At 39.9% G+C, this 13,028-nt stretch overlaps 1 protein-coding gene across 1 annotated transcript in view; it reads left to right on the plus strand.

The window, feature by feature from the left end:
• Positions 1-3,727: 3,727 nt before the first annotated feature.
• AHR (aryl hydrocarbon receptor) overlaps positions 3,728-13,028 on the plus strand; it is a 51,214-nt gene continuing 41,913 nt past the window's right edge. The window contains exon 1 of the mRNA XM_043462780.1: positions 3,728-4,444. Coding sequence (XP_043318715.1) covers positions 4,380-4,444 — 65 coding nt within the window. The 5' untranslated portion in view covers positions 3,728-4,379. The remainder of the gene's footprint in view (positions 4,445-13,028) is intronic.

Consider the following 13,028-nt stretch of genomic DNA (forward strand, 5'->3'; position numbering starts at 1 on the left):
AACAACTACATTAAATAACTATAACTTTTTAAAAAGGTGGACTTTAAAAAAAAATAGTAAATTAAGATTGATTCATTGATTTTGTGCCTTCAGTATATCTGTTTTCTGAAAAGTGCTTCAAGATACAGTATTGGTAAATTATGTTTTGTTATGCATTTCTCACCCTTAAAGCTTTTAGGCAAAGAGAAGATTATTTGATTATACTTTATACATTTTTAGGCAGCATGACTATGGGTGAAAATACAGAGACAGGGAAATAAAAGAGAAGGTAAGATAAAGATGGTTGATCTTGTGCTGGAATTGCTAATCCGTAAACAGCAAACTCCCCTGTATGCACTGTCTTCTTTGGGAACTTGCTTCATCTTTTCCCTTAAACTAAAAGCTAGCTCTTCCCAAAACTATCATCTCCCAAATAGTATGTTTATTTTCTCTCATCACATATTCAAGATATAGAGGTGATGTCCCCATAGTGCCCTATTGCCACATCCTGCATCACTTTTACTTCATAGTCTTGTAAAATTAAAAAAAAAACAAACCAAAACACATAAACTATCAACCACAAAACGCACCTGTACCTTTGTAGGTCATGCTAGAAATCCCTCCTCATCACACCTTCCTTATCTTTCTGATCCAAAATTACCAGCCTGTTCCATCTCACCCACCACCCTTCTGTCCCCCAGCTGCTGTAGATGAATGTTTCTTAAACTTTATGTACATTTCACTTACCTGGGAGTCCTTGTTAGAGTCAGATTTTGAGTCAGTAAGGACACCCAGAGACTGCATTTCTTACAACCTCATTGTGAACCACTCTGAAGAGTCAGCACGAGCGGAGCTGTTTCTGCTGCTGCTTAAACTACAGGAGTTCTCCTCACTCTCCTCTTCTGCTTTAGCATTCTTTCCTTTCTTCCTTTACTATTTTCAGCATCTAATCTTCTTCATGTTTTTTGTCTTTTTTACACAGTCAATTTCAATCTTTCTCTCACCTCTTTCTCATCTGCTTAAATATCACCCACTTAAAAAAAAAAAAAAAAAAATCCTAATTTAACCCTTTACTCCCCCTAGCTGCCATGCTAGGTCTCTATCACAGACTTTTTTTTTTCCCTTAAAGAATTGTCTGTTTGCTGATATCACTTCTTCATCTCCAATTCAGTTCTGTTCCCCTTCCATCTGATTTGTAGGTCCATCAGCCCACCAACAGTGTTCACTAAAGTCTCAAAATTACCCCATGGTAGGAAGCCAAAAAGGACATTTCAGTTCTCATCTTATTTGAAGCTCTCAACAGCATTCAGTTCTGTGAACCACTCCAACATTTTTCCACTTTGGCCTCCATGACAAGACAGTCTCTTTATTTTCCTGTTAACATTCTGGAAACTCTTTTTCAGACAGTTTTACAGGACCAGCATCTTCTCTGCAGTTATTAGATATTACAAACTGAAGTTCCTTGGGGTCCCATCTTCCTTTTCTAGCATATATCCACACCCTACAACTTTCATAATCTCTTGTCACTTAAATGCAGATGACTTCTGAATTGATATCTCCAGCTCATAATCTTTGAGTTACAAACCTATATATGCTGTGGCCTCCTTGACACCTTAGATAGCTCAGAGCCACCTCAACTATAAGTGATCCAAGCTAAATTAATAATTTCCTACCATTACATGCCATCTTCACACAGCCTGATGCATAGTCCAAAAAATGTTTTTGACACATCTTCTTCCTTCAGTGTCATATGTCCATCCATTCTATCTTTTAAGACCTCCTTGAATTCTATGGAACCTATTCACTTTTTTCCACCCTTGTATCAAAAATTACCATCTATTGGCTGGGCTACTGTTAATGGCTTCCTATGGAATATCATTTTCATTGCATTCTGCTCCTACCTCTTTTACACCCTGAAGATATTGTGATATTTTGAAGGATAAATTTGATCATCTGTGCCTGTCTCCCCTGCTCATCTTGAACTTGCTTTAGTCCCTCATACAACTTGCCAGGCTCCTTCCATTAAAGGGTTGTTGCTTGTACTGTTTCATTGACTTTCAATGTCTTCCCCTCTTTTCTTCTAAGACTTTATCCATCGGACTTCAACTCCACCATCGTGATTTTGGGAAAGCTACCTTTGTTTCAATGACTATGTCAAATTTCTCTACTAGGACACCATACTTAATCATGTGCTTCTCCATTACAATATTCCTGGAGAGTATGGTGGTGGTGGTGGTTTAGTCGCTAAGTTGTGTCCAACTCTTGAGACCCCATGGACTGTAGCCCACCAGGCTCCTCTGTCCATGGGATTTTCCAGGCAAGAATACTGGAGTGGGTTGCTGTTTTTTTCTCCAGGGGGTCTTCCCCACCCAGGAATTGAGTCCAGGTCTCCTTCATTGCAGGCAGATTCTGTCCTGACTGAACTAGGAGGAAAGCACACCATATTTGAGTAGGAATCTCAAATGATAAAGCATTTGAGTTGGGCAACTTTTGTGTTATTATTGAAGAATAACTTGGCAGAAGATGAATTAGGGATGTTGCAATACACAAAATTTAATAGTATTTGTTGGAATATTTAGATGTAAGTTGTAGAAGAGCTGAAGATATTTCATAGGGTTGATAGGAGAATGGTTGAGTATATGACAGCAAGGTTTCAGCTAAAGAAAACAATGTTCAATTTATTGATGTTTTGAATGTGAGGTAACAAACTCACCAGATAGAAATGGCTTGATGACATTTTGAAATGTAGGAATGGACATGGTGTAAGATTTCATCTAGACTTCTTGGTCTGATTGTCCTTCTCCTGACAAGCAAAACATACTCCTGTGTTTACTATTCTGGTTAAAGGCACAGAAGGAGTCAGAAATCTTGGAGGTACTTGAGATTGCTCTCTCTTGTTTATTTCCTTATTATCTGCCCTTTTTTCCCTCCATCCCACTGTCACTTCCCTGGACTTTCACCTGGACTACTTCAACAACTCCCTAACTACTCTCTCTACATCCAGTCTTTCTCTCCTGTAATCCAGTTTGTACTGTCATTTAAAACTTCCAAAACACCAGAATGTCACTTGCCTGCTGTGGATCCTTCAAAGGTTTCCCACTGACTGCAGAATAAAATCTGGACTCTTGATCAGGCTTTATAATTTGACCCTAGATTCCTGGATTTCACTTCCAGCTCCTCTCTCCAGCTATACCAGACTGCTTATTCTTAAATGCTCCCTGCTGCCTGCCTGCCTTCCCACCTTCCTGAAATCTGACTATAGAGTAAGTTATTCTGACTGGGGAAAAGATACTATACTGTCTTGTACAGAGACAAAAACCAAACTCAAAACAAATAGACAAGAAAATGCCTGGCCTTCAAGTTCAACTCAGATGTGGCCTCCTGAAGCCTTCTCCTCTAGGAAGATTTATAGTTCCACTGGTTATTTGCCAGCTCACTTTTATTCTTAGCCAAAAGTTAGCTGACTCACTGTCTCTTGCAAAGGTGAATTTAAGCTCACTACTTGGCATTTCTTTCCTTGAGGTTGTCTAATTACAAAGAGTTTGGCTACACATAATTTGTTGTCACATGTCTTTCTGGGCTGGAAACGTGTTCACAGATTCCTCCCCTTGACCTCAAGAAGATGGCTACTGGAGGGGGTGGGGGTGGTCGGTCATTACGCCTTACGTCATCACGTGCCGGGAGGGTGGGGCTCTCAAGGGAAATATAGCGAAGGGCGGGGCCAAGTAGGATGGGGCGGGGCTACGAGGGCGGGGCGGGGCCGGAGAGGGGTCGGGGGCGCTTCTGCTCTTCAGCCGGTGCAGGCAGCAGCGGGAGGCGTCGCCGGGCGAGTCCACTTGACGCTAGGTTCCGAGAGCGTGACTGGGACCACCGGTTCAGACCAGAGGTAGCCGCATAGCCAAGCGGAAGCTGGTGGCACCCGGAGCGGCGGCCGCAGTCCGAGCTCCGCAGGCGGGAAGCACCCGGGATCGGGGAAGTCCCGGGAGCAGCGCAGCGCGGTGGCGCCTCCCTCACCCAAGGGGCCGCAGCGACGGTCACGGGGCGCGCCGCCACAGCGAGCGACCCAGGCCGGGATTTCAAACAGGCAGCCCAGGCTCCTCCTCCATTCGCGCCGCCTCACCTGCGGGCAGCGCGGCGCCGCCTCTGCTGGTACCGACGGCACCTGCGCCTCCTGTGTCCCCGGTCTCCGCCCCTCGCCCCCCGGCGCCAGGCCCGGGGCGCGCACCTGGACGTGCGGGGCTGCAGGAGCCGCGCGGCTCCTGGGGTGCTGTGTCTCCGCCATCGTCCCAGGAGGGCGCAGGTGGAGCAGCCGCGGCTACGTGGAACCTGGTCCCAGTTGCCGCCGGGTCCCGGGGACAGGGCGGTCCGCGCCCGGGAGGAGCCGCAGCCAGCCAGGCACCATGAACAGCAGCAGCGCTAACATCACCTATGCCAGTCGTAAGCGGCGGAAGCCGGTGCAGAAAACGTGAGTCTCCGGAGCGAGTCCTCTGTGCGGTGGTGGGGCGGGCGCTCAGGCGCGCGGGTGCGGGACGCTGCCGCACCCCGCCCCCAAATCCCCGAGGCCGAGGGATTAGGTCCCTTCCCTGTGCAGTCTGTGGAATCGAGATCTGGAGGCCGGTGGAGAAACCCAGGCCTTGGATGTTTCCGTGATTAGTGATTACATTTTAAAAATTGTGCCCCCCGTTCTCTGCCCGCCCCCCAACCCCTTCTCCAGCGCACCCTTTCACACCTCCAGCCATTTGAAGCGCTGTTCACTATGCTGTGGTCCTAATTTGTTGACAGCTTTCCTCTGCCCTGTGGGGCTGGTGGATTAGTTAACCTAAGCCCGTCTTGAAATCCCCTTTCACATTTAATATCCTCCTCTGTTAGGTTAGAGGACGGTCACCATTCTTACTCCCGGTAGGGCGAGATGCTTTAAATAGCTAAACACGTGCTGTGTGCAAGAAAGGGGCTGAGTGCCTCTGAAGGTATTTTTTGGTTCCCTGCAACTGGCTTTCTTATTTGGCAGTAATTTTGTAGCGCTCAGCGTGAACATATCAATAAAATGTATAGAGGTGGTAGCAGCTTTGAGTGAGTGTAGTAGCCAGAATACAGTAGAAGATTTGTATTTTAAGTCATCTTTTGGGGGAGATTTATCACTTTGGAGGTGGTTTTAGGGTCTGCAAATGATTTGGAGATGGAATTATTGAAACAGACGTTTTCATTCTTAGCATCATTCTCTTAATTCCCATTTCCCTCTACTTCAAAGTTTGGTCAATTCTGATAAAGTACAAACTTAGGTTTGTTTGTTTTGGTGGGATATTTGTGTGATTATGGCAAATACTTTAATTTTTTTTTCAGATAAAAAGAAAAATCCGTGCTTAACACAGATTTACTTTTGCGAGTTGGCAATGTTCATGTGTTTATTCCTAATTATTATCCTTGAGTTATTTTACTTCACATTTTTCATACTTTCATAAACAATTTTAAGAACACTTTAAACGGTTACTCAGAACAAATCAGAAGTGTGCATGTAGCTTAAGACTAAATTTAGGTCACTAATCCAAACCAGAAAAATAGCAGTTTAAGATTAATATTAAAGACCAGTTTAAACGTTTCAGTATTCTGGGGTTTTAATTTCCTTTTAGAATTTCAGTGATTGCAGTCCTTCAGATCTAGACTTGGCATTAACAGAGGATATTCATCTATAAATAGACTGATTAAAATTTGGAAGACTTATCCTGCAGTGTGGTTGACATTAGGAATACTGTCAAGTCAGCAGTTTTTGTCTTGGCAATTCTGTTGACATTGGTTTACAATACTTGTGTTTTATAGAATGGCTTCTTATAAAAAATGTGCTTGTCTAATTTGACTTTGTCCTTGATGGTTATTTAAAATTGAAAGGCATCACAGACACCTGTGTGTATTTTAGTTAATACAATAGTACACTTGGCATAATGTATAATATATATATGTATATCATGGGTTTTATTTGTATAGTTAAAAAAACCTGAGAATTGGTAAGTTATTGCATTTCAGGAAGTGTGTTACACAGGACCTAGACGACTTCAATGAAATGCTTTAATTTTTGTATTCATTTTAAAGTTTAACATTTTGGGCTTTGGTTAACATTTTCTTAAAGATTTTCCCTTTAAACATATTGCACATTTTCTTTTTTTTAAAGATGTACCTTTTATTATTTGATCTTAGCACTTAAATATGCTTTCTAAGACTTTATATTTGTGTTTAATATCTCCTGTAATACAACCAAAGCATTTCCACATTCACCCTTGTTTTATTTAGTTAGTAGAGATGTTTATCAGATCTTTACTGAGCATCGGGCATGGCTTCTAATCCTACAAACGCCTTAAAATGTCACTGCTCCATAAGAAAAGCCTAGTGCTAACATTTACATAATCATGGGAAGTTTATAAATTGTTTTAACTGAATGAAAAATGATGAACTTAAAATGCAGTTAGAGTCCATTTCAAGAATGGAGCCATAAATCCAGGATTAAATTTAATGTTTTTTAAGTTAAATTACTAGTTTATAACTAATAGACACACTAATATGGTGGCACATTGTCAGAGAAATTCATCTTGTTTGAGCTGAAAATGATATTAAGATCTGTTTAACTCTGACACTGTAAGTTAGCCACTGTATTTTACTTAGAAGAAAATACGTTGTACCATAATCATAGAACTATTAATAAAATGACCATTTAAATATAGAATTCTATAAAATTTTGGAATCAACTGGGTGACATCATTTTAACCTGAAGAGCTCCCTGACTTCGATGGTATTTATTAAACAAGATAAACTCCCCCTAGTGGCGAAGACCAACATTCAAAATTATCATTATTGATAGTACAAAATGATTTTAAACGTGTTCAGTTTAATCCCACTAAGGTATCTTGTGCATAGTAGACACTCAATAAATGTTTCCTTTCTTTTTGGGGTAATAGAGGGTAGAAAATTAAAGGACCTGAAGCAGCCCTGAATCCAATCTACGTTCCAAAAGAGATTTTCAAAGATATCTTAGGAATAGGTTCTACTCTGTTTCCTTAAATGTTCCTTAAAATAACCCTGCTCAAAAAAAAAAAAAAAAAAAACAACCCTTAAATTTAAGAAAAAGCAGTGTTTTTACTTAAACCCTCTTCTTCTTTTATCAGTGTTTTTCTGTAGTGGTGAAAGACCTGCTATTCATTTAATTACTTTGTATCATGAAGATTGATGAAAAACACAGTCCTGACTTAGAGTCTGGATTCCCCCCCCCCCCCCCCCGCCCGCCAATGAAAATAACTTTGGATGTGTTTTTGTAGTTTTTAAGCTTATTAATACATAAAAAGTTTTAGTGGTACTTCACTTTACCGTTTCTGCAGAAAATTAGTGCTGAATGTTGGCAAATAATAGATGTTGAGTAAATAAAATCTACACCTGAAAATGATATCAACAGTAGTGATGATCAAACCAGCCATCATGAAGTGTCAGAATTAGAAATAGCTCTCAGCCTTTAGTTTACCCTTTAACTTTGGTAACACACTAATAACAGTAATAGAAAAGCAGTCTCTTCCTTGCTGTGTTTACGAAATTGCTATTCATTCTATCTAAACTAAATGAAACTCAGTTATATTGATGCCTACTTAGTTGAATAAAATTTTGCAGTGTTTTTTTGAAAATGTTTGATATAAATATACTATGATACAATTACCTAAGTAACTTCTAAAAAAAAAAAAGGTCTTTTTAGTTACATACTTATTTCTCCACTATTGTTTTTCTTTCAAATATCTTCCTTCAGCTAGTTTACAAGTAGTGGCTGTAGAGGCTCTTACATGTTGGAACTATGAAATAAATGAGTGAAAGTGATTAGCTATAGGTAACCTATTTAAGGAGAAGGAAATGGCAACCCACTCCAGTATTCTTGCCTAGAGAATCCTGTGGACAGAGGAGCCTGGTGGGCTGCTGTCCATAGGGTCGCACAGAGTTGGACATGACTGAGGCGACTTGGCATGCATGCATGCATTGGAGAAGGAAATGGCAACGCATTCCAGTATTCTTGCCTGGAGAATCCCAGGGAGAGAGGAGCCTGGTGGGCTGCCGTCTGTGGGGTCGCAGAGAGTTGGACACAACTGAAGTGAGCAGCAGCAGCAGCAGCCTATTCAAAATAAATGATGAAAAGAGGAAACAGCGAGATATAAATTGAAAAACTAGTTCTAAAGCAAAAGGTGCAGTCTGATTTCCTTGCTTCTGTTGGTCCGGGCAAGTGATTGATCAATAAGGCAAGGCAGTCCATACCCACCCTGCCACTCTCACGACTAAAATTAGCAGGAAAAAAGTGTTTTATAATCTGTAAAGGCTGCTAATGATAGAGATGAAACAGAAACTCTTAAATTTCATTCTTAAATACTTTTAGCCTACACTGTCACAGAATAACCATTTCTCCTGTGAAACAGTAAGAGGCAGTCTATGAATATGTTCTCAATTGTGGGTGATGACATGTGGTTCTCCACTAGTGAAAAACTTAACATAGCACGTGCTTATTGATGCACATAATTAAGACAGTTACTTAGAAATTAATGCCATGCAAATCTCTGACACCAGTACCTTTCTATTTCTGTGCTTCTTTGAAAACTGATTTTTTTGCATACTGGTTTAATGTGACAAAAAATTCCTCTTTGTTAGTGTTTACTGTGACACAGGCATGCACAGTGCTCTGCAGGCTTCATTTTATTTCGTTTTTATAGTAGTAATATGAAAAGTTTTATTATTATTTCAGTTTTCTCTATAGGGACCTAAGGTTCAGATTCACAGTTGTTAGGTAGTAAATGAAAGGCTGAGTTTGAATATCAGATTCCAGGTCTTTTGGCTCCAAAGCTTGTGTTTGTTTCAACTTCACAATACTGTCCAGGTGAATATGTTCAGTGATGCGTATGGTACACCCATATATGGAGATTTCCTTATCATGCTCACTGTTTTTTCTCGAATAGTGTTCTGAAATAAATTACTCAACATTGCCCCTACCTGATGGCGTGCTGGTTTCACGCCATATGTACATTCATGCCCTGTCTTCTTAGGTTCCTTTCCTTCTATTTTCACTGAGGTACTACCAGCCTCACCTCCTGCAAGACACTATTTTCAGTGGCAGCATAGTAGTCCCTTCTGCTAATGTTCTGTAATTTATTTTGAGGCAGAAATTTTTTCTTTCCAATCTTTAAATACTTCAAGTAGTACTTCAAAGAATATCCTTGAGTTTTGTGAATTTCTGTATGAATTTTTAGTTCATTCCTTTGGGAAAAATTCCTGTAAGTGGAAATTTAGGGTACAAAGATATGTAATTTTAAGGTTGAGCCAGATCTTATGCTCTGAAATATACTGTCAGATTACAAAAAAATATATATTCCTATTGGTAGTCTGTAGGAAAGCCTATGTCCTTGCATTTTTGCTTTACAAATATCAATTGTCAACTTCATAGGCAAAAAAGATGGGGTGGGCAGTTGAACTTCTATGTTGAGATTGTATGTGTGGAATAACAGTATGTTTGCAGATTTTTCTATTAGAGATGTCTTTTACATACTAGTTTTCCTTGTCTTATGTTTTTCAGTTTGCTCTTTTACCTTATTTTTAATGAAAGACTATTTTGAAAAATATTCATTTTAAACAACACATGTACATTAAGAAGTCAAAAATACATGTATATTGTTAAGTTTGGCATACTAAGCATTATCTGATGATCTTTTATTGTGGTAGTTATGGTTGTCAATGCTATTTAATGTCTTCTTCATCCTCCCAATATAGTTTTATCACAATTTTGGATTCAATTCACTTGCAGTGTTTCATTATTTTTTAAACCGTATATATTGTTTACTGCTGAGTTAAGTGATACACTCTGATTACATTTTCCTTTCTGTTCTCCATTGTCATCGATTTCATTGTTTACCTATTTTTCATCTTCATATCGTTTATATCTGAGTTTAGCTATGTCTTTGCTTAATCCAAGACAGATTTTGTGTTTCTGTCTCTGATTTCCTTGTTTGGCCTGATTTTCTGGAAGAGAAGGATGGTTGCAGAAAGCCATGTACTCAGCCTTCATGGAACTGGAAGCAGTTTACCTATCTCTTAAGACCTGATTGAGAAGCCACATCTCCATGAAACCTTCCCCCTTTCTTCTACCTATAGCTGAATCTTACCTTCCTTAACTCTCCAGCATAACTTTTAAGGCACCTACATTATTGAACAATACGTTATGTTTGATTTTTGCCATGTTATAGAGTGCATCTTCTCCTAGTAAGAAAGACAAGCTCTGTAAAGATAGGTGTATTTTCTTTGTCTTTGTAGCAACCACAGCTTCCTAGTACCATGCACAGTGTAGATATCTGAGACTATTAATTTAACAATTGCCCACCACTTAAAAATTTTCATGTTTTAGTGCTTCACGTATGGTGGATGTATTCTATATGGGTTCCAAGGAAAATACATAGAAAAAAGTGCATATTCAAAACAGAAGAGGATAAAGGGATCATCCTTAGTTTTGTTTTATTTTTAAGGATTTTGGAAGTAAGAGTGGTTTCCAGGGCATATTTCATGTTCTGGCTTCCATTGTTAAAGTCTTGTGCTAAAGATTACATGCTGTTTGTACCTCATCACTGCTTCTTAAGCATAGCAGAAGCAGGAAAGGGAAGAAGCCATCATAGCTATATAGAGTGGGAACAGGAGAGTAACTGAGAAATTCAGACTCCTCACAAGTAACTGCCAGTCAGAATGCTCAGAAGTTTTTGTAGACCTTTTTTGCCTCACATAGGGAAGTAGATATCCAGCTGTATTGAGCTTAATGTGAAATCTGACTTTATTCATGTCATAGATTCCCCTCTCCAGTATCACATTAAGCATATAATTTATGATGGTAAATATTCAAAATTTAGAGACAAATAAGTATGCACTGAAGCCATAGGGAGGAAATGAAGAATGAATGTGTTTGGAGCTGGGCTTAATGGAATATGGTAGAGACATTTATTGAGAAATACTTCAATATCCTAGCTGTTGGAATGAGAGTCATACCATTGCAGATGCAGAGAAGGGATGCTCAGAGCTCTGAAAAACATGAACTTAAGGACATTCAGGTACAGAGACTGGAAATAAACAAGTTATTGGTAAGTAGCCTGAAGCAGTGGGAGTAGATTAAATCATCCACAGGAAAAAGCTAATAGAGCAGACTCAGTCCTGTGATAGGTAATCTCCGTTAGAAAATGTCACCTTAATCTCATAGGATTACTGAAACTGTCTTTGCATGTCATTTTGAGGTTTTATGGTCAATGTCACATAAAAATATGAACATCTGTGATTACAATACTTTATGGTTAAACTGGGTCCTTATGTTTTTTTTTAACTGTGTTTCAAATACTGAGCACAAATTCTGAGCCTAAGAGACAGTTTAGCTCGGGATATTAAAAAGGCTTTACAAGGAGCATGCGAGCTGGCCTTGGGCATACCACGGGGCCTGTTACACCAGTACTTACGGCACTCACGGCTTCTAAAGCGAAGCATGGCATGCAGTCAGCTGAAGGCTTGCTTTCACAACAGTTTTGGTTTACAGGCTGGGACAAGATTTTTGAGGTTAAGGCTTAAAAAAAATAATAAATCAACTCCTTTACATGATCAGCATCTACCATCTTTCAGAAGATGTCTGAATTCAAAGTATCTCAGATCCAGTCTTTTGGAGACATTTATTTATATTTCAAATGTTAGCCTTTTGTTTAAATAGATGGTTGGCAGTATGTTTTGGCATAGGTTTGTAGAGAATACAGAAGTAATACTTGCATGACTCAAGTCAAGTGTGACTGATGTAGAATTACTCTATTTTTACTCTTCGGTGCATCTTAAATAGGTATAGATAAGTGTGAAGTATTTTCACAAAATAGTTGTGAATATTTCTCACAAAATCAGTGAAAAGGTTTGTCAGATCTGTTCCTTCAGCTTTAACAACAGTGGATCTGAAATGCCAAGTTCAGTAGGTACTCTTCAGCCCTGACTTTCCTTAGTAATTTTGTGCATTTGACTTTGTTCTGTGACCTGCAAAATATTTTACCCTGATTCTTTTCCTGTCTGCCTTATTGATTCTTCTCCGTCCTCTTTTTGCCCACTGCCTTTCCTCAACTTTATACCTAAGTGTTGACATCACTGAGGTCTATCCTTGAGTATCTTCTCTCTGTTTGGCATACCTTCCATTAGAAAATGTGGTTGTTATCCCAAGCTCCAAATCCCAGTCATTTGTGACCTCTCCTTGCCAATTTTTTTTTTTCCCCATAACTCACTATACCTAGGAAGTCAGCAAGTCAGTTTGGTTGAGTGACCATTTGAGTCTGGCTACGTATGAGCTTTGTGGTGGATTCAAAGTGCTGTTAAAAAATCTCAAGCCAGGCCGTCCTTACTACCCCACAATCACTCCTTTTGGTCAGGCTCCAGTCGTTTCCTTTCTGGACTCTTCTGATCATCAGCCATCAATTGAGAGTCCCCTTTGTGTCAAGTACTATGCTGAGCATTGGAGATACAAAATGATGAAGTTTACATTGTAGTAAGAGTAACACATAAGTATATGCAACATAGGTTGCATAACACTTAGGAAATTTGATCTTCTGCTAAATATTCCAGTATGTGCATAATAATACATTAATACTGTGGACAGTTTGCAGTGCCTAAAGGAATAGTCTCTGCCAGCGCAGGACTGGCTTCTGCAAGGAGCCAGTACTAGACAGGCAGCGATGTCACGTGTAGAAGCACCGCTGAACCTCTTTCTCCCACTGTTCTGTTATTCCTTTCTGTGTCCTAGCAGCCTGTCTTGCTTCAGTGTTTGTGTTACTGTCTTCTCCTCAGTGTTTTATAACCATTACTGGAAAGCTCCCAAGAGCACACAACTGGATTTTATTTTCAGTTGTGGGAAATGCTGTCAGCCCAGAATACTCCCTCGTGGAACGGCTATTGAAGGCACTTGCACAAGATGCACATAGTACCTAGTCGGGTGGGAGGAATCCAGTGGGAGCGGGTCAGGGAAGACAACAAACATGATCTCGCGGAGC

Source organism: Cervus canadensis, chromosome 3, assembly GCF_019320065.1.
Source record: "Cervus canadensis isolate Bull #8, Minnesota chromosome 3, ASM1932006v1, whole genome shotgun sequence".
Lineage (NCBI taxonomy): Eukaryota > Metazoa > Chordata > Mammalia > Artiodactyla > Cervidae > Cervus > Cervus canadensis.